This window comes from Crinia signifera, chromosome 6 (assembly GCF_055691185.1).
Source record: "Crinia signifera chromosome 6, ASM5569118v1, whole genome shotgun sequence".
Classification (NCBI taxonomy): domain Eukaryota; kingdom Metazoa; phylum Chordata; class Amphibia; order Anura; family Myobatrachidae; genus Crinia; species Crinia signifera.
In genome coordinates, this window is record NC_139222.1 from 19,231,647 (window position 1) to 19,254,686 (window position 23,040).

Sequence of the window (23,040 nt, forward strand, 5' to 3'; positions counted from 1 at the left end):
CCCCGAGATACAGAACTGTGTGACTTGTGTATGGAACTCTTGCTATGCAGGAACAGCAGACTGATCCTGGTAAGTATCTTATCACTAACCCCAACCTCCACCACCGCAGCCAACCCCTAACCCTTCGACTGACCCTGGTAAGTACCTGACCACTAACCCCAACCTCCACCGCAGCCAACCCCTAACCCTCCGACTGACCCTGGTAAGTATCATCACTTACCCCAACCTCCACCACCGCAGCCAACCCCTAACCCTCCGACTGACCCTGGTAAGTACCTGACCACTAACCCCAACCTCCAACTCCACCACCACCGCAGCCAACCCCTAACTATCCAACTGACCCTGGTAAGTATCATCACTAACCCCAACCTCCACCCCCACCACAATCAACCCCTAACCCTCCACTAACCCCAACCTCCAACTCCACCTCCGACTGACCCTGCTAAGTATCATAACTAACCCCAACCTCCACCCCCGCCACAGCCAACCCCTAACCCTCCGACTGACCCTGGTAAGTACCTGACCACTAACCCCAACCTCCAACTCCATCGCAGCCAACCCCTAACCATCCAACTGACCCTGGTAAGTATCATCACTAACCCCAACCTCCACCACCGTAGCCAACCCCTAACCCTCCGACTGACCTTAGTAAGTACCTGACCACTAAGCCCAACCTCCACCACCAAAGCCAACCCCTAACCCTCCGACTGACCCTGGTAAGTACCTTATCACTAACCCCAACCTCCAACTTCACCACCACCGCAGCCAACCCCTAACCCTCCGGCTGACCCTTATCACTAACCCCAACCTCCAACTCCACCACCGCCGCAGCCAACCCCTAACCCTCCGACTGACCCTGGTAAGTACCTTATCACTAACCCCAACCACCACCACCGCAGCCAACCCCTATCCCTCCAACTGACCCTGGTAAGTACCTGACCATTAACCCCAACCTCCACCACCGCAGCCAACCCCTAACCCTCCAACTGACCCTGGTAAGTACCTTATCACTAACCCCAACCACCACCACCGCAGCCAACCCCTAACCCTCCAACTGACCCTGGTAAGTACCTGACCATTAACCCCAACCTCCACCACCGCAGCCAACCCCTAACCCTCCAACTGACCCTGGTAAGTACCTGACCATTAACCCCAACCTCCACCACCGCAGCCAACCCCTAACCCTCTGACTGATCCTAGTAAGTACCTTATCACTAACCCCAACCTCCACCACCGCAGCCGACCCCTAACCCTCCGACTGACCCTGGTAAGTACCTGACCACTAACCCCAACCTCCACCACCGCAGCCAACCCCTAACCCTCTGACTGACCCTGGTTAGTACCTGACCATTAACCCCAACCTCCACCACCGCAGCCAACCCCTAACCCTCTGACTGATCCTGGTAAGTACCTGACCACTAACCCGAACCTCCACCACCGCAGCCAACCCCTAACCCTCCAACTGACCCTGGTAAGTACCTGACCACTAACCCCAACCTCCACCACCGTAGCCAACCCCTAACGCTCCGACTGACCCTGGTAAGTACCTGACCACTAACCCCAACCTCCACCACCGCAGCCAACCCCTAACCCTCTGACTGATCCTGGTAAGTACCTAAACACTAACCGGAACCTCCACCACCACCGCAGCCAACCCCTAACCCTCCAACTGACCCTGATAAGTACCTTATCACTAACCTCAACCACCACCACCGCAGCCAACCCCTAACCCTCCAACTGACCCTGGTAAGTACCTGACCACTAACCCGAACCTCCACCACCGCAGCCAACCCCTAACCCTCTGACTGATCCTGGTAAGTACCTTATCACTAACCCCAACCTCCACCACCGCAGCCGACCCCTAACCCTCCGACTGACCCTGGTAAGTACCTGACCACTAACCCCAACCTCCACCGCAGCCAACCCCTAACCCTCCGACTGACCCTGGTAAGTACCTTATCACTAACCCCAACCTCCACCACCGCAGCCGACCCCTAACCCTCCGACTGACCCTGGTAAGTACCTGACCACTAACCCCAACCTCCACCACCGCAGCCAACCCCTAACCCTCTGACTGACCCTGGTTAGTACCTGACCATTAACCCCAACCTCCACCACCGCAGCCAACCCCTAACCCTCTGACTGATCCTGGTAAGTACCTGACCACTAACCCGAACCTCCACCACCGCAGCCAACCCCTAACCCTCCAACTGACCCTGGTAAGTACCTGACCACTAACCCCAACCTCCACCACCGTAGCCAACCCCTAACGCTCCGACTGACCCTGGTAAGTACCTGACCACTAACCCCAACCTCCACCACCGCAGCCAACCCCTAACCCTCTGACTGATCCTGGTAAGTACCTAAACACTAACCGGAACCTCCACCACCACCGCAGCCAACCCCTAACCCTCCAACTGACCCTGATAAGTACCTTATCACTAACCTCAACCACCACCACCGCAGCCAACCCCTAACCCTCCAACTGACCCTGGTAAGTACCTGACCACTAACCCGAACCTCCACCACCGCAGCCAACCCCTAACCCTCTGACTGATCCTGGTAAGTACCTTATCACTAACCCCAACCTCCACCACCGCAGCCGACCCCTAACCCTCCGACTGACCCTGGTAAGTACCTGACCACTAACCCCAACCTCCACCACTGCAGCCAACCCCTAACCCTCTGACTGACCCTGGTAAGTACCTGACCATTAACCCCAACCTCCACCACCGCAGCCAACCCCTAACCCTCTGACTGATCCTGGTAAGTACCTGACCACTAACCCGAACCTCCACCACCGCAGCCAACTCCTAACCCTCCAACTGACCCTGGTAAGTACCTGACCACTAACCCCAACCTCCACCACCGTAGCCAACCCCTAACGCTCCGACTGACCCTGGTAAGTACCTGACCACTAACCCCAACCTCCACCACCGCAGCCAACCCCTAACCCTCTGACTGATCCTAGTAAGTACCTAAACACTAACCGGAACCTCCACCACCACCGCAGCCAACCCCTAACCCTCCAACTGACCCTGATAAGTACCTTATCACTAACCCCAACCTCCACCACCGTAGCCAACCCCTAACGCTCCGACTGACCCTGGTAAGTACCTGACCACTAACCCCAACCTCCACCACCGCAGCCAACCCCTAACCCTCCGACTGACCCTGGTAAGTACCTGACCACTAACCCCAACCTCCACCACCGCAGCCAACCCCTAACCCTCCGACTGACCCTGGTAAGTACCTGACCATAAACCCCAACCTCCACCACCGCATATATATATATTTTATTAGTGCCATCTACATTATACAGTCACAGTCTGAGGCTCATGTCCAGCTATAGGGAATGGGATCATTTGGTCTACAGCAAGTTGGTCGAGAAGCATTAGGTCAATTCTAGTTGACTATGACGGATGCGTATTGGAACCTCCCCCATCCTCCGATGGTCGCCGACCATCGAATGATGGACCGGGCGGTCAGACAGCTCCGAGTGCTCCAGACCACTCGGACATTTCTCCGAGGGATGTGAGCAGGCAGCTGGCATCCGGCTATGTCAGCTACTCGCTCCCCACACGTGTGTCACGGCCGCATTACCATACATACGCCTAGCGTTTTTTTGTGACCGCCCATGAAACGCGGGGCGTACGCATATGGTAATGAGCCCAAACAGCCCTTCACGCCCCTTTCCACCCCCTGTTCGGATTGTTCTGACCGATCGTTTTTTGTACGGAATTCACGCCATATTCGGACGTGCGTGGCGTTCGCAAATGCGCAGAAACACCTCTGCACAAGCGCAAACACAAAACATCGGCCGGACATGCAGCCATCCGACTCAATCAGAATAAGGGCCACTGTGTATTTCTCTGTCTCTGCAACTTAGCCAGGTGTACTAGGGAGACAGTAGGGGAAATCGTGGGCATCGCGTTGCATCGTGTGCCTTAAAGTTAAGGCACACGATGCCCACGATTTCCCCATAGGCTTCAATGTTAAAATATTTTACATTGAAGCCTATGCGATGGACCCGATTTGTCCATAGGCTTCAATGTTAAATTATTTTAACATTGAAACTGAGTCCATTTAACATATAAAAAAAATGGGAAAAGGCCGAATAAGGGCCATTTCTCATTGGGTATGGCCCCGTCATGTGTGTAAAAAATAATGGCCCCCCATTGTGGCCGCCACCCCCACGATTAACGCGAACCCGAAGCATGGTGAGCGCAGCGAGCCCGCGAGGGGCGGTGGTGCGCGTCCTCCGACCTTTTCATTCCCCTACTATCCACGTCGGCGTGGAGTTGAGAATAGATTAGTGTGGCGAGCGTAGCGAGCCACCGAGCCCGAAGCGTGGCGAGCGCAGCGAGTCCCGCGAGGGGACGCTGATACCTGTGAAGCCCGCGACGGGACGCAGGGATCTGTGAAGGTATCAGCGTCCGCTCGCCACGCTTCGGGCTCGGTGGCTCGCTGCGCTCGCCACACTAATCTATTCTCAACTCCACGCCGACGTGGATAGTAGGGGAATGAAAAGGTCGGAGGACGCGCACAGCCGCCCCTCGCGGGCTCGCTATGCTTCGGGTTCGCGTCAATCGTGGGGGTGGCGGACACAATGGGGGGCCATTATTTTTTACACACATGACGGAGCCATACCCAATGAGAAATGGCCCATATTGGCCCTTTTACCATTTTTTACTATGTTAAATGGACTCAGTTTCAATATTAAAAAAATTTAACATTGAAGCCTATGGACACGATGGACCCGATTTCTCCATAGGCTTCAATGTTAAAATAATTTAACATTGAAGCCTATGGAGAAATCGGGTACATCGCGTCGGTCGCGTCGTGTGCGTTTTGGTATGCACCCGACGCGACCGACACGATTTTTTCCAACACGACCACCACGATAGAAATCGTGGTGGCCGTGCTAGGAAACAAGTACCAACAGTGGCTTCACTGGCTGCAGCTAAGACAGTCAGCCTTCCGTCAGCCTCTACCTCTACTCGGCCTAAGATTAGTTCCTTTTGTCCCTTTCGATTCACAGGAAAAAACAATGGACAAGTGTTTGGCAGACAAGCTGGTCAGGCTAAGTCAGCCAAACCTAAGCCTGGCAGCCCTGGGAACCAGACAGACTGCTCCTTAAACCGACAAGTCTGCCGCCTGACGGGGCGGGTCTCCTTCTGGGGGATCCCAGGGGTAGATTTATTATAGCGGCACCTATCGCGCCGCTATAACAGTTCCTGCTTCGCCTCATTAACGAGGCGAAGCAGGAGGGGACACGGACAAGATCTATTAAGATTTTGCCGCCGGAGTGGGGGAGCGCTAACTCCCCCCTCCGGCGATGTCCCTCCTGGAGACAGCGCATCAGTTAATACTGATGCGTCGTCTCCTTCCCCCCGGCCGGCTCACTGCGCGGGATCTCGCTAGTCTCGCGAGATCCCAGCGCAGCTCAGCTCCAGCAGCAGGGACAGCGCTGTCCCTGCTGTTAGGTATAGGGCATCGCCGCCTGCAGCTGGCGAAGTCGACAGCTGCAGGCGGCGGAATGGTCAGCGATGCTGACCGTTCATAAATCTGGCAGGAGGCAGGGGTGCAGTGCAAAATATCGCCCCTGCGCTATGCCTCCTGTCTCACACCGCCGGCGTTAGAGTAAACGCTCGGCGGGTGTGATAGATCAGGGGAAGCGCTATCCCCTGCTATAACGCACGGGGATAGCGCAGATTCCCCTGATCGCCTAGTCATAAATCTACCCCCCAGGGTGGGGGGCTGACTTCTCTCCTTCTCAAATGCATGGCTTGGGATGTCGTCAGATGCCTGGGTAAGAGAAGTGGTGACTCATGGGTACACTATGTCCTTAATAGGATGCCCCCCAAAACAGTTTGTGCCAACAAATCCACCGAAAGATTTGTTAAACAGGACCTGTTTCTAGAATCTCCTTGTTTAAACTCAAACAGGAACGTGAAATAGGAGGCCTCAACCTACCATGTCTGCGAACATACACATTACCTTGTAATTTGTTTGCTATGTACGGCGCTGCGGACACTTTGTGGCGCCTTATAAATAAACCAGGACAGGCCAACCTGTGGCTCTCCAGATGTTGTGAAACTACAAATCCCAGCATGCTTGCCACAGTTTTAACACTCCCTTATAGCAAAACTGTGACAAGGCATGATGGGATTTGTAGTTTGACAACATCTGGAGGGCCGCAGGTTGGCCAGGCCTGAAATAAACGAACTACTACTACGATTAGCTGCCAATTACAGGATAGTCACTCACTTGATCAGTGGTACCCAAACTTATTCAAACAGCAATTTAGATCAAGCCTTTACACCTGGCTGGAACTTAGTCTCCCTGCTACACACCCCACCTCAGTCTCTTCCACCCTTACTCAAAAGTAACTTCTTACTCAACTCCACGTGCATCGCTTAGCGTATTCTACACCTCAATTACATTTACTATGATACAAATCCATATTCCTATCGTTATGGGGAAACCCCAACTTTTGCCGCCACCTCACGACGCCTTTGCCACATATTTCAGTTCTTACAACCAGAATCGTTCGCCTTTCTAATGCAAATACAACTTCAAGAAAAATTCCCAACACTACAGATTCCCCTGTTCCCTTTCTTACAAGCCTGTAGCTATATTAATTCAATAGTGTCTACTTTAGGCAATAGAGGTATGTCCACTGACCTTGATAGTACCATACGACGCAACTCGGGCTCTCCACCCACCACCTCAAGCATCTACGACCAGACTCGTGTGACACTGAATTTTGAGGGAGACACGAGGGGACGGTCGAAATGGCAGCGAGAATTCCCTGACATCCCCATGAAATTGCTTCTCCTAGCCCAGTGGTTCCCAAACTGTGTGCCTAGGCACCCTGGGGTGCCTCAGGACACTTGCAGGGGTGCCTTGGGTTGGTGGACCAAGATCAATTCATATTATTTATGGTCAATGTACCAGGTAAAACCAGTGCTGGTGGCTGCCAATCATAATATATGTGGACAAACAGGAGCGAATCCTGTCCCTCACCATATAACTGACATATAAACTCAATGCACTTAATTTAATATATTTTTTCTGAATTTCTCGATAAGAAGCATTTGGCCTAGCGGTGCCTTGAAAATATTTTGATGCTCTAGGGTGCCGTGATTCAAAAAAGTTTGGGAACCACTGTCCTAGCCTATCAAACCCTGAATAAACAACTAGTATCTATGTCATATGTAGAGATGAACCAAAAAATTCTGCACAGGGCGGTATTTCACGGTTTGTGATGGGCAAAGCAGACACCTCAGCATTCATTACACACTGTTTGTGCTTCTGTCCTCTGGTGGGTTCCTTATGGTCCAACCTTCAAAGTGATATAATCCATGACCTACATCTATCATTCACCATTACCAACACGTGGGCCTTCTGGGGTATAATCCCTGCTGACTCAAGGCAAGGTCTGTCCATTGGTAACTTGAAACTACTCAATAAACTAGCTGCAGCAGCCAAAAATACCATATTATCCCAATGGATATCCCCCAAACCGGTATTGATCCCCCTACTATTCCCCAGACTATCCTACTACTAGTTCCACTTAATCATTATAATTGGTACATTCTTAGGGCTGTTTCACACAGTACGGTTCCTGCCGCACGGTGAAATCCCGTACGGCCAGGGAGCCGTGCCGCACTCAGCAGTTGTGAATGGACACTATTGTGTCCATTCACACGGGACGGCCACGGCCCGGCCGCACGGCTGCAGCCGGATCCCCCCACTGGAAGGGACGGCTGCCGGGCTGTGGCCATCCCTGCCATTATAAAATTCTGAGTGCGGCGCGGCTCCCTGACCGTACGGGATTTCACCGTGCGGCAGGAACCGTACTGTGTGAAACAGCCCTTAAGGTGACTTCTATAATATCTGCACCCGGTCGGTTTTCTTTGTATAAGTTTATCCTACTTATTCACTATGGACTGGTCTGAAGTCTCCCTGAAAAAAAGAGAAGCGAACAAAAAACTTCTTTGACATTTGGTTGCCCTATATCTTAACCCTGCCCACATAAACCAAAACACTCCTGAGACAAAGGCCCTTATTCTGATTCACTCGCAGAGGCAAATCCCTTCTCAAATGGACAAAGCCATGTGCACTGCAGGTGGGGCAGATGTTACTTGTGCAGAGAGAATTAGATTTGGGTGGGGTTGTACTTGGTACAGTTATGGAAAGAGGCGGAAAGTGCCTGCGCTCAACAAACTAGTCAAGCATGGGTCTTCAACCTATGGCCCTCCAGATGTTGTGAAACTACAGGTTCCAACATGCATTGCCACATTTTTTCCTACAAGAGCATACCAAAACTGTCAGGGCATGCTGGGAAATGTAGTTCCACAACATCTGGAGGGCCATAGGTTGAAGACCTGTGAACTAGTGGAATATAGTGCTGCACAGGTACAGGAGTTGTCCAGTCTCCTGGTTAAATGCAGATAATAAAGGGATTTATACCTTGTGCTCTCCTAATTCTATATGAGTACGCTTAATAAAGAATGACACTTAATAATTGAAAAATGGATATATTTAAACAAGATCATAATACATTTGTAAAAACCATGTGTATAAAATTTATCTTAAAAGTAAAAAAAAACAAAAATACATATACAAGATGCACTGTATCAATATAGGTTACACAGTGGGTGTTCGTGCAGACAGTATTGTTTGGCCAGTCCAAATATATCCAGAATATAGAAAAAATATAGAAAAAAAAAATCGCCAAGGAAAAGATGTTACAGGTGTTGCTGGCCAAGCGATTGTACCAACCCACAATGTAGTTGTGTGGGGACCCAGCTGGCGTTTTATGAGGTTTAGTGCGCACTGTCTCAGTTAGAAAAAAACTTGTCCCGCAACTAATGCAGATGTCCTTGTGGGGGTGACTGTGCCTTATGATGTCTGGTGGACCCCGGTGTGCAGTGATGGTATTAGGGGTTAAGGGGCGCATTTATCATTATATTGCGATGCCGGCGTGATGACATCGCCGGGCATCGCATTGCGGTATTATCTGATACCGCCAAGATGTATCATTATGGGGACGCAGGAACAGGGCTCCGAAAGGAGCCTGTCCCTGCGAAGCCATGACCCGGAAGCCGGGGGGTCTGCGCATGCCCGGTTATGCACTGACCCCCGCCGACCTCTCTGACCGTTGCGATGTGTAGCCATAGGCTACAATGGGCTATCGCCATAACAGAATGGCGATAGCCCAGGGGTGCGATGCCGGGCTGCCCAATGTTGATACATCGGGCAGCTTCGCATCCCCCATGGGGGATCGCAGCAGGGATCGGAGCTTCCTGCTGCGGTCCCCTTTAATACATTTCAGTGATACATAATATTTGCGGTTAACCCCTGAAAACTGGTGTTTTCGGGGGTTTAGCCGCAAATGTTACTTGATAAATGGGCCCGAATGTGCGGTAAGGAGGGTGGTGGCGAGAGTCTGGACTAGGGATGGCCATCGGTGCAGACGCCATCGATGGCGATTTTGCACCCTGCCATCGATTAGTGTTTTACTCAGCCATGTATGTTCTTATTTGTTCAGCTCACTGTTCAAAAAAAAAAAGTAAAAAAAAAATGGCAATAAATGATTGTAAAACAAATTATGCTTCGTTATTATCAAATCACCCCTTCTTCCCAAGCGAGCCGTCGGTTCGCGAAAAGATCCGGATCTTCTCACGCGCTGGGTTGACGGTTCACAGCTCTCACAAGTGACCCGTTATGCCCATCTCGAGTCCGCCCCACACAGGAAATACACCTAGCTACAGCCGCGGGGGAGTCTGGGAGCTGAGTACAAACCACAACAAAATGGCCGCCGCTGTATGAGGGCACTGGGGCGTCACTGCCGGACTGCTAGAAGCGGTAATTGCCCCTAGGAGAATGCATAGAGAGAGTTATGTGATGTAAGGTCACCGGTAGCTGATAGATTCCATGCTGTGTATATGACTAGAAAGGCTCCATAACAATTGTCCCCTGTGTGAGGGAGCGGCGGCCATTTTCCTGAAGATCAATCACCGCGCGTTCATTGGCTGCAGCATCTCGGCTTCCTGCTGGGGCAGCGCTGCTGATCTTACCTGAGACCTCTCACTTCCAGCAGCCACGGTGGTAAGTTACGGGGGGACCGAGAGAAGACATTGCTGTATCTGGCGGCAGGTGATGGTATTGTGCTGCCCTGGTGTTATTATACAGGGGGAGCAGCCTGCGGTGTCCTGTTATACAGGGGGAGCAGCCTGCGGTGTCCTGTTATACAGGGGGAGCCGCCTGTGGTGTCCTATTATACAGGGGGAGCCGCCTGTGGTGTCCTATTATACAGGGGGAGCGGCCTGCGGTGTCCTGTTATACAGGGGGAGCGGCCTGCGGTGTCCTGTTACACAGGGGGAAGCAGCTTGCGGTGTCCTGTTAGACAGGGGGAGCGGCCTGTGGTGTCCTGTTATACAGGGGGAGCGGCCTGTGGTGTCCTGTTATACAGGAGGAGCGGCCTGTGGTGTCCTGTTATACAGAGAGAGCAGGCAGTGGTGTCCTGTTACACAAGGAGAGCGGCCTGTGGTGTCCTGTTACACAGGGGGAGCGGCCTGTGGTGTCCTGTTACACAGGGGGAGCGGCCTGCGGTCTCCTCCTGTTACACAGTGGGGAGCGGCCTGCGGTGTCCTCCTGTTACACAGGGGGGAGCGGCCTGCGGTGTCCTCCTGTTACACAGGGGGGAGCGGCCTGCGGCGTCCTCCTGTTACACGGGGGAGCGGCCTGCCGCGTCCTCTTGTTACACGGGGGGAGCGGCCTGCCGCGTCCTCCTGTTACACGGGGGGAGCGGCCTGCCGCGTCCTCCTGTTACACGGGGGGAGCGGCCTGCCGCGTCCTCCTGTTACACGTGTGTGTGTGTGTGGGGGGGGGTTATGGTGGCCTGCCGCGTCCTGTTGTAAATGTTATAAATGGGGACTAGTATCTTGTGTTCTTTATACAGAGGGAGCAACATGTGGTGGCCTGTTACAAATGCTATACAGGGGGAGCAGCCTCTGGTGTCCTGTTAGACATGTTATGCAGGGCGAGCAGCCACTGGTGTCCTATTACAAATGTTAAACAGTGGGAGCAGCCTCAATTGTTTTTGTTATACAGTTAAGCAGCCTTTGGTGTTACATTTCTTTAGAGACCATTCACTACAGTGGACGTAGTGGTCTTATTCTCTATAACACTTGTACTATAATGTCCTCTGTATAATATATACAGAAGCATTAGAGGCTGCTGTTGGGGCCCTGTGTGGATTTCTCTTAACTCTTTGAGTGATAAGTGAATTTGTCAAAGTAGGTGTGGAAATTACCAAGCAAATATTTTTATTCATCGTAATGTGTATTTTATATAGGAAATATCCTTTATTTACACATTTTTTTATTTGAATTTATATAACAAATGTGAGCGACGGTGGCATTTTTAGTGGACATTTTGAACATCTCTCACAGAGATACCGGCACACAAGGGGTTAAGATCCCACAAATGGTGCGATTCACCCCATGCTTATTTTGCCTTGCGATGGGCACTACTGTGTCATCCATATTATATGGCAAAGTTGCAGTCAGGTATTATTGTACTACATCAGGTCTAGTTCATATCGCACCCTGTGTAGGGAACTGCTGGGAATGGGGAATTATACAGTAACCTCGGGGATGTGACTGCTAGAAATGGGACATTATATATTAACACTGGGAGACGTGACCGGAGAGGTGACTGCTGGGAATGGGGCATTATACAGTAACACCAGGGGATGTGACCGGAGAGGTGACTGCTGGGAGTGGGGCATTCTACAATAACACTGAGGGATGTAACCAGAGAGGTGACTGCTGGGAATGGGACATTATTTAGTAACACCGGGGGATGTGACCAGTGAGGTGACTGCTGGGAGTGGGGCATTCTACAATAACACTGAGGGATGTAACCAGAGAGGTGACTGCTGGGAATGGGACATTATTTAGTAACACCAGGGGATGTGACCGGAGAGGTGAATGCTGGTAATAGGGCATTATACAGTAACACCGGGGGATGTGACCGGAGAGGTGAATGCTGGGAATGGGACGTTATACAGTAACACCGGGGGATGTGACCGGAGAGGTGACTGCTGGGAATGGGGCATTATACAGTAACACCAGGGGATGTGACCGGAGAGGTGACTGCTGGGAGTGGGGCATTCTACAATAACACTGAGGGATGTAACCAGAGGGGTGACTGCTGGGAATGGGACATTATTTAGTAACACTGGGGGATGTGACCGGTGAGGTGAATGCTGGTAATAGGGCATTATACAGTAACACCGGGGATGTGACCGGAGAGGTGACTGCTGGGAATGGGACATTATACAGTAACACCTGGGAATGTGACCGGAGAGGTGACTGCTGGGAATGGGACGTTATACAGTAACACCGGGGGATGTGACCGGAGAGGTGACTGCTGGGAATGGGACATTATACAGTAACACCAGGGGATGTGACCGGAGAGGTGACTGCTGGGAATGGGACATTATACAGTAACACCGGGGGATGTGTCCGGAGAGGTGACTGCTGGGAATGGGACATTATACAGTAACATCAGGGGATGTAATCGGAGAGGTGAATGGGGCTTTATACAGTAACACCGGGGGAGGTGACTGCTGGGAATGGGACATTATACAGTAACACCGGAGGATGTGTTCGGAGAGGTGACTGCTGGGAATGGGACATTATACAGTAACACCGGAGGATGTGTCCGGAGAGGTGACTGCTGGGAATGGGACATTATACAGTAACACCGGAGGATGTGTCCGGAGAGGTGACTGCTGGGAATGGGGTATTATACAGTAACATCAGGGGATGTAATCGGAGAGGTGAATGGGGCTTTATACAGTAACACCAGGGGAGGTGACTGCTGGGAATGGGACATTATACAGTAACACCGGGGGATGGGACCGGAGAGGTGAATGCTGGGAATGGGGCTTTATACAGTAACACCGGGGGATGAGACCGCAGAGGAGACTGCCTGGAATGGGGCATTATACAGTAACACCGGGGGAGGTGACTGCTGGGAATGGGGCATTATACACAGAGCCGGCCCTAGCCTAAATGACGCCCTAGGCAAGATTTTAGCTGGTGCCCCCTAGCACCGCCACTAGTTACGCCCTGACCCTGCTCCCCCTTCCCAGCACCATCAACCCTCATCATAGCAGTCATCATTTTGGTGCTCCTACCCGCAATATTTTAAATAGAAACAGTGCACACATTCAGTGCTCAGCTCAAACAGGGGTGTGTTCTTGCTGGGAAGGGGCATGGTCACACAATAGTACCCCCAATTCAAATTTTGCCACACAGTAGTGCAACTTTGTTCACATTATATCATGCGATGGTGTCCCTTATTCACGTTACATCACACAGTAGTACCACTTTACCTTATGTACATTACTCCTCACATTATACCCTTAGAAAAAAATCCTGAGAAATATTGTATTTTAAGCACCTCCATGGCCACACTGCAACCCAGCACAAAGCAGTGTGTGCTGGGCCCTTCCATCAGACTTTGGCCTGGGTAATTTGTACCCCCTACCCCTTTCTCTCTGTACCACTAATACCACACAGTAATGCCCCTTACACATGACACACATTATTAATGTCCTTATAACCATAATGCCCCTTACACATTATGCCAACCTTTATTAGTGCCCTTCATACACATGACACACACAATGCCCATTACACATATGTTGCACATTATTAATGCACTTATACACATGACACACATAATGCCTGTTACACATGTCGCACATTATTAAAGCATTTATACATGACACACATAGGGCGGGATGTATTAAAATACATCGCCGCCCATCGCGGCCCCCCCGCCGCGATGCCGCCGCATATGTACTAACATATGCGGCTGGCATCGCGATGCGGTGACGAAGGCCCCCCGCGATACCTGGAATGTGGTGTACCTCTCTGCCCCCTTCTGCATCCCTCACGCCGGGGACAGCTATGCAAGCTGTCCCCGGCGCCTCTTCCTCCCCCCTGCAGCCGGAAGGACGTCCGGCTGCGTCACTAGGGGGAGGAAGGGGTTACCTTCCGGGTCCAGGAGGACCTGGACCAGGGGCGAATTTAGGGGCCAGGCCGCCCCTAGGCACAACATTTTTTGCCCCCCCCCTATTTTAATGCAGGGTTGTCGACTTTTTCTGTCGGAGAGGAGACTTCCAGCTGCAGTTCGGGGGGCGGGGCTTGAGCTATACATCATTAAGCCCCGCCCCCAGGATGGTAAAAACCCCAATTCACAGATCTACGTGGAGGGGGCGGGGCTAAAATGACGTGATTTTAGCTCCGCCCCCTCCTCTGAGACCCGCGGATTGATGGATTTCAATCCAAAGGTATGGGGAAGACGCCGCAATCGGGGGGTGGCGTGGGGGTCCCCCAGAATCCGGGAGGGTTGCCCACCTTTCCGGGGGGCCGGGAGGAGGACCAGATTTTCGGGATCCTCCCGGTAATTCCGGGAGGGTCGGCAACCCTGTTTTAATGTAATCATAAATGTATATATATTTTGTTATTTATATATTTCATAACAATTTAACTGTAGCCCACCTTCATATTTTTTTAAGCACTCTGGACTGCTCACTGTACGGAGGACCCGGAGGAAGGCACTTATTAGTACAGTGATTAGCACAGTGTCTCCATCAGTCTCTCTCCGGCTCACACACTGTGACTGACTGAGCGCAGGAAGGATCTGCGCGCCAATCAGCTCAGCTGCGGGATACACAGCAGCCAATAGACTGTGTGTGTGGAGTAGCCAATGGGCGGGAGCCGGCAGCAATGAGCCATTTTCGGACGCGCAGGGGGACCGTCGGATCCAGCCACTAAGCGGTGATGTAATGCATGGCAGAGTGGTGGGCAGTGGCGGGTGATGAGCGGCGCTGCCGCCGACATAGGATAATTTGCGGCGGCGGCGCTCGTCACTCGCCACTGCCCACCCGCTGTGCCATTTAACAGAATGTCAGCCTGCCTGCCGCCCTTAATTAGTGCCACCCTGAGGCCGGTGCCTCACGGGCCTAGGCACAAATCCGGCCCTGACCTGGACCAGGTAAGAGAGGGAGGGGGAGAGGGGGGTCGGCGGGTTTTTCGGCGGAGGCGTCGGGCGGCGAAAAGAAGCCCATAGGCTTCTATAGGGTATCGCCACCCAAAGGTGGCGATACCCTACACTGCGGTGACGTGGCGGTCGGGTAATAGTACATAGGAAAATGCGGTAAAACGGGGGTTTTACCGCATTTTCCCTTTAGTAATCTCGCCCATAATGCCCCTTACACATATGCCGAACACTATTGCACAAGCAACCCACCTGCAGACAGCACTCGCACTGGCCGCTAACACTGTGACCTCTGCCTCTACTTGGATACAGATGTTTCCTCATACATCTTGACTCAATAAGCCCTGCAGCTCCTGGCCAGTTCTGCTAACGTTGTGTGCCTTTTTGCTGAAAATTCATCTTATTTGCATTGTTATGACCAGCATGCACAAGGAACTTCCAATGATTAAAATGATATGCGGCATGCCTATATTCTGTGTGCGACTGTGGCTGTACCTGCATACGAAATGCTATGTTACAGTGATTTCCATGAATACACTATTTCATATGCAGATACAGCCTCACTCACACACAGAATATAGGCATGCTGCATATCATTTTAATCAGCAGAAGCTGCTGATGCCCCTATGCATTCCAAATGCCCTAGGCAATTGCCTAGTTTGCCTATGCCTAAGGCCGGCTCTGATTATACAGTAACACTGGGGGATGTGGTCTGGGTGATGACTGTATCATTGTATGTGTCAGGTTCCTATAAGGCTGGGGTAGCCAACCCTAGTCATCGAGAGCTACCAACAGTGCATGTTTTCCAGGTCTCCTCACAGAATCACAAGTGAGCTAATTAGCTCCATCTGTGTATCTTTTAAAATGTGTCAGTGATTAATGAGTGCAGCTGTGCAGCAGCTAGGTTGTCTGGAAAATGTGAACTGTTGGTAGCTCTCGAGGGCTAGGGTTGGCTATCACTGCTATAAGGTGTCAGGATGTAACTGTGTCTATCTCTCCATGTAGGATTATATAGAGGAACACAAGGATCTGTACAAGGACGTGATGATGGCAAATCACCGGCCCCTCATATCACTGGGTAAGAAGATACTTAATTTTATTGTACGTTATATTGTACACTTATCATCTGCTAATCACACATGTATTCAATGTACTCAGTCACGGTGTGTCTCCTACAGATGGGCCCAGTAACAGAGATACCCCAGAGAGATGTCCCCGTCCTCTTTACTCCCAGCAATTTACAGAGGAGACTCACAGGACACCACAGGAGGATCGGGTAGGTGGGAATTAGGTTCTCCCCAATATACCAAAGTGACTGTCACTATATGAATTGCAGTATGTGTGTGTGTGTGTGTGTATTTCATATACACTGATATTCTACTGTGTAATCTCCATGACATCAGACATTACGGTACTTGTTTCCTATCTGGGCGCCCAGGTTTTCTACGTACGGCACCGTAATGAAATCGGATCGCATCGCATCATACACACACACGATATTGAACGATGCGATGCGATGCGATCCGATTCGATTTCCCATAGGAAACAATGTGAAATGGCTCAATTTAGCCAAATTCTCATAGGAACAATAGTAAATGGGCCAAAAACACCCCTGAACATTGAAATGTCCCCCCAAAAGTAGTTTACGCCACCCCGCCATCAACGTGAACCCGAAGCGTGGCGAGCGCAGCGTTACGCGTCCTCCGACCTTTTCATGCCCTACTATCCACGTCGGCGTGGAGTGAGAATAGAATAGTGTGGCGAGCGCAGCGAGCCACCGAGCCCGAAGCGTGGCGAGCGGACACGGATACCTTCACAGTTATACGCGTCCCCTCGCGGGCGACGCGGACACCTGGGAAGCCCGCGAAGGGACGCGTTTACCTGTGAAGGTATCCGCGTCCCCTCGCGGGGCTCGCTGCGCTCGCCACGCTTCGGGCTCGGTGGCTCGCTGCGCTCGCCACACTATTCTATTCTCACTCCACGCCGACGTGGATAGTAGGGCATGAAAAGGTCGGAGGACGCGTACCGCCGCCCCTCGCGGGCTCGCTGCGCTCGCCACGCTTCGGGTTCACGTTGATGGCGGGGTGGCGTCAACTACTTTTGGGGGGACATTTCAATGTTCAGGGGTGTTTTTGGCCCATTTACTATTGTTCCTATGATAATTTGGCTAAATTGAACCATTTAACATTGTTTCCTATGGGAAATCGCATCGCATCGCATCGTTCAATATCGTGTATGTGTACGATGCGATGCGATCCGATTTCTCTACGGAGAATAGCATGGTGCGCAATTAACTTAGTGGGCGCCCAGATAGGAAACAAGTACCGACATTACTAATGGTATTTTTTACTTTCAGTGTGAAGATTTGTCTGATATTAAGGGAGCAGAAATAAAGGGAGAAGAAGAGATGGATGTGACTGACATTAAGGCAGAAGCTACAGAGGGAGAAGAAGAGACGGATGTGACTGATATTAAGGCAGAAGCTACAGAGGGAGAAGAGACGGATGTGACTGATATTAAGGAAGAAGATACAGAAGGAGAAGAAGAGACGGATGTGACTGATATTAAGGCAGAAGATACAGAAGGAGAAGAAGAGACGGATGTGACTGATATTAAGGAAGAAGCTACAGAGGGAGAAGAAACGGATGTGACTGATATTAAGGAAGAAGCTACAGAGGGAGAAGAGATGGATGTGACTGATAATAAGGAAGAAGCTACAGAAGGAGAAGAAGAGACGGATGTGACTGATATTAAGGAAGAAGCTACAGAGGGAGAAGAAACGGATGTGACTGATATTAAGGAAGAAGCTACAGAGGGAGAAGAGACGGATGTGACTGATATTAAGGAAGAAGCTACAGAGGGAGAAGAGACGGATGTGACTGATATTAAGGTAGAAGATACAGAGGGAGAAGAGACGGATGTGACTGATATTAAGGTAGAAGATACAGAAGGAGAAGAAGAGACGGATGTGACTGATATTAAGGAAGAAGCTACAGAGGGAGAAGAAACGGATGTGACTGATATTAAGGAAGAAGCTACAGAGGGAGAAGAGACGGATGTGACTGATATTAAGGTAGAAGATACAGAGGGAGAAGAGACGGATGTGACTGATATTAAGGAAGAAGCTACAGAGGGAGAGGAGACGGATGTGACTGATATTAAGGAAGAAGCTACAGAGGGAGAAGAGACGGATGTGACTGATATTAAGGTAGAAGATACAGAGAGAGAAGAAGAGATGGATGTGACTGATATTAAGGCAGAAGATACAGAGGGAGAAGAGACGGATGTGACTGATATTAAGGTAGAAGAGACGGATGTGACTGATATTAAGGCAGAAGATACAAAGGGAGAAGAGACGGATGTGTCTGATATTAATGCAGAAGATACAGAGGGACAAGAAGAGACGGATGTGACTGATAATAAGGTAGAAGATACAGAGGGAGGAGAAGAGACGGATGTGACTGATATTAAGGTAGAAGCTACAGAGGCAGAAGAGATTGATGTGACTGACATTAAGGCAGAAGGAGAAGAGTCTTATGTGACCGATAAGGAAGAAAGTACAGAGACAGAAGACACATATATGAGGGGTGACCAGCAGTGTAAGGAGGAGGAAATCCCTACAGATATCAGCACAGGTGAGGAATAATCACTTATTACATATTTTCATTGTTCTGCCAATACAGCTTTCTCTTATCCTACACCCTCATCTCTCATACCAAATATATGAGGACAATGCAGCTGCCTAGTGGGGGAGTCAGGAGCCATCAGCCCCTATTATTCTCCTGCTCTCCCCCTCACATCATGTCACTGTGTGTTACCAGCCCAGAGATCTGACCAGTCTCCTCCCCACACTCTCCGGTGTATCTCATACATCAGGAGCCATCAGCCCCTATTATACTCCTGCTCTCCCCCTCACATCATGTCACTGTGTGTTACCAGGCCAGAGATCTGACCAGTCTCCTTCCCATACAGTAACCCACAATTGCCCCAATCAAAGACTCCCTGGTGTTATATGTTACCTGTGTGGCCATCTGGAGTAGTGGTAACTGGTGACTAGGACAGGGGTGCCATCCTGCATTCCAGCACCCGAGAGATTAAACTTCTTTTGCCTCCCTGGCAAACCAGGCTCCTCCCCTCCTCTACCCCGCCTCCAGGCCAGCTAACCTCAGTTTTTTTGGTGCTTGCAGGAGCCAACATACACAAAAAAAAAAATTATCTTTCAATGGTCCTGGTGACACAGCTCAACATTGGGATGTAGGAGGGTAGGCTCCTCTCTTCTGCATCCCAGACTCCTCAGTTCGTGTTAGGTGCCCACTGGAGTGGGTGCTATTCTAAAGGGCTGCTGGAGCAGCCGAAGGATTAGAGTTAGTTAGGAGTTTTTTATTTTATTAACTTTTACACTAGCTAGGTAGGCGCAGTGCTGAGGATTCTCACTGAATCCTCACACTGAGAGTGCAGCAGGAGCTGACAGAAGCGCGTCCTGTCAGCTCACTGTGCACGGGGGAGACGCTGTCTGGTCTCCCTGTGCAGCGCTTACAGCTTCTATTAAGAAGCTGCCTGGGCTCCGGAGTGCTCTGAAACCGGCTTCACGCTAGGTGGGGATCATGGGGGACAGGCGCTCCGTGATGGCGGCGGCCATTTTCTGCGGAGCTTACACACTGAGCTCCTATATGAGAGGACAGCAGAGTGTTACAGGCATGTTCCAAGTGGTCCCCAGCAGAGGGTGAGACACTGGAACTTGGAGATCCTGCAGTGGGAGCGGCTGTCTGGGGGTGGTTGGCGCCTAAAGCCACGGACCCCCGCAGCAGCAGGGACTTGGTCTCTTCCCTCACTCTGTTTTGGCGCCATTCGGAACACTTGCAGCGGAGCTGAGCTGGCTTACAGATCCTGGCAGAGTGATTGGATTTCCTGGGCATCGTTTTCCCCACTTCTGAAGGCTTCAGACAGATAAGTGACTGAGTACATTGGTTCTGTATAAAACGCCTGTACATTGTGCGCTGTGACTGTGTTACTTTTACAGCCTGTCTGAGCAACAGTCTGTGGCTTTGGGGGAGGGAGCCCTTAATGCATTGAGCGCTTGCAGTGTTTGTACACTGAAATTTGTCCCTGAGCAGATGGCCAAGGGGGGCTTGTGTATTACTTGCGCTGCTGTGAGACCCATGGGCAGTGAACCCCAGAGGGGTAGAGCAATCGGAGCCTGCGTGGGCCAGTGCCCTGGGCAGGTCTGATAATGCCTTTGTGCAATTGCTGGAAAGGCAGAGTGATGTGTTGGTAGCTTCCCCTAGACCTATGTCATCATCTCAGCAGTCCTCTGGCTCCTTGCCTCTGACCCAAGCAGATCCTGGTTTCTTACAGGTCATGCAGGATACTGCTAAGGGGATCAGCAGGTTTAATGATTTGTTAGACAAACTTGATGGTGATACTGTGGGGACCCCTAAAAGGTCTTATTCAGTGCCATTGCTTGTTGCTGAAGAGGAGGGAGAGTACACAGAAATCCCCTGGGATCAGGGTGATGACTCTGAGGATTCCTCTGCCTCAGGGGTGGAGGATTTGATTACTACTGTAAAACAGGCTTTGAATTTGTCTGTGGAAGATAAAACTCCTGCAAAAGGAGGAAAAAAACACCCGATAAAAGGCTGCAGATGCCTAAGAGATTTTTAAGTTTATACCCCATGCCTGAGGCTCATGCAGACCTCTGGGAGAAAGTTCCTATGGTAGACGCTTCTGTGGCACGGCTTTCTAAAGCCACGGTGCTACCTGTCCAGGGGGGGGGGCAGCCTTTAAGGACCCCGTAGACAAGAAGCTGGAAGGTAACCTCAAGGCAATATTTGAAGGGGTGGGCTTCACTTTACGCCCTCTTATAGCTTCAGCCTGGGTCTCTAAGGCCATGATTGTGTGGGCCAGTGACTTGTGTACAATTTTACATGTGGATCCAGGTGTGTTGCTGCTGGCTGAGGAGCTAAAAGCAGCTGCGGAGTATGTGCTTGAGGCTGAGGAGGAAGCTCTCAAAATGGCTGCCAGAGTTTCCACAGTGTCTGTCAATGCCAGGAGAGTGCTTTGGCTTAAAGCCTGGGAGGCGGATAATGAATCTAAAAAGGCCTTGGAGACTTTAGCTTTTAAAGGAAAGCTGTTGTTTGGTTCAGAGCTAGAAGAGATTATTAAGCAGGCCACAGGTGGCAAAAGTACCTTCCTGCCGGCTCCTGCGGCTAAACAGACCACAAGGTTTTCTGCTTTTAGGCCGTCCTTTCGGCCCTCCCCTAGAGGGGGTGCGTCCTTTCGAGGACAGTCATTTAGGGGAAAGTTTCAGTCCTCTAGGGGCAAGGCCCCAAAGTCAAAGTTCGGTTCCTTTCAGAAGAAACCAAGCTCCAAAGGAGAGGACAAGCCCTCAGCATGACTACCTGGGGAATATCCCAGCAGTGGTCAAGGTGGGGTGATGTCTGAGATGGTTCAGGGACGCTTGGGTTCTGTTGGGCCGGGATCCTTGGGTGTTAAATATTGTGTCCCAGGGTTACAGGATTCCCTTCAAAGGTCTTCCTCCAAGAAGATTCATTCCTACACCACTGCCAAAGGAGTCTCGGCTCTGGGCTGCTCTTTTGGGAGCGGCTCAATCTCTCTTAGAGAAAGGTGTGGTGATCCCGGTCCCTCAAGCGGAGTGGAAGAAAGGCTTTTATTCCACTCTGTTTTTGGTGCCAAAGCCGGACAGGTCTTTCAGACCAATCTTAAATCTAAAGTCCTTGAATCTCCATCTGTGGGCAGACCATTTCAAGATGGAATCTCTACGGTCTGTGCTGCTAAGCCTGGACCAGGGAGAATTTTTGGCGTCCATGGATGTCCAGGACGCATATCTTCATGTTCCTATCCACCCGGAACATCAGGCTCTTTTGAGGTTTGCAATAGGAGATCTGCATTTGCAATTCCAGGCGTTGCCCTTTGGTCTGGCCACAGCGCCAAGGGTATTCACCAAAATAATGTCAGTAATGGCGGCTGCTCTCCGACTGAGGGGAATCACTGTGATTCCGTATTTGGACGACCTGCTGTTCAAAGCAGAGTCGGCGGAAAGGTTGCAGAGTCACTTGAGGTGTCTCAAACTGCTGGGGAAAATGGTGGTGACTTTCGAGACGCTACAGTTTGCCAGGTTCCACTCTCGAGTGTTCCAGTGGAACATCCTGACATCTTGGTCAGGGAACACTCAGACCATGAAGTCAGAGCACATAGTGTTGTCTCCAGAAACAGGGTCTTCCCTGCAATGGTGGATGGAGGTGGATTCCCTTCAGTGAGGTCGGTCTCTGCAGTCCTGGGACTGGCTGCTAGTCACTACCGATGCCAGGGGCTGGGGGGCAGTGGTTCTGGACCTGCGCCTTCAGGGCTTATGGACCTCGGAGGAGTCTGCCTTGCCGATCAATATCCTGGAACTGCGGGCTGTGTGGAAAGTGATATCTCTGGCAGGAGAAAGATTGCAGGGTCTTCCTTTGAGGATTCAGACCGACAACGCCACGGCTGTGGCATACCTGAATCATCAGGGAGGCACACGCAGCAAGCTGGCCATGTGGGAGGTTTCCCGGATCTTCTTGTGGGTGGAACAGAATGTTCCATCGTTGTCAGCAATATTCATCCATGGGGTGGAGAATATCGAGGCCGATTTCCTGAGCAGGGAGGAACTGCTAGAAGGAGAATGGAGCCTGAACCCACAGGTATTTCATCAGATTACACTGAAGTGGGGAACTCCGGATGTGGACCTGATGGCATCAAGGTTCAATCATCAGGTGCCCAGGTTCTATGCCAGGACAAGAGATCCACGGGCTGAAGCAGTGGATGCAATGACTATTCCCTGGGAGGGGAATCTGCTTTATGCCTTCCTGCCGTTTCCAATGCTGGCGAGAGTATTGAAAAGAGTCCAGTCCCAAGGAATTTTGGTGATTCTAGTAGCCCCGGATTGGCCAAGGAGGTCCT

At 51.1% G+C, this 23,040-nt stretch overlaps 2 protein-coding genes across 2 annotated transcripts in view; one reads left to right on the top strand and one right to left on the bottom strand.

Annotated features, from left to right (window-relative positions):
- The window catches only part of LOC146009536 (uncharacterized), a 783,885-nt gene that overhangs the window by 693,629 nt on the left and 67,216 nt on the right, over positions 1 to 23,040 (top strand). The window contains 4 exon segments of the mRNA XM_083149979.1: positions 10,109 to 10,167; positions 16,096 to 16,168; positions 16,269 to 16,366; positions 17,447 to 18,725. Of these exon segments, the coding sequence (XP_083006105.1) occupies positions 10,109 to 10,167; positions 16,096 to 16,168; positions 16,269 to 16,366; positions 17,447 to 18,725 (1,509 nt within the window).
- LOC146010088 (uncharacterized) overlaps positions 1 to 23,040 on the bottom strand; it is a 340,453-nt gene that overhangs the window by 53,102 nt on the left and 264,311 nt on the right. The window lies entirely within an intron of this gene.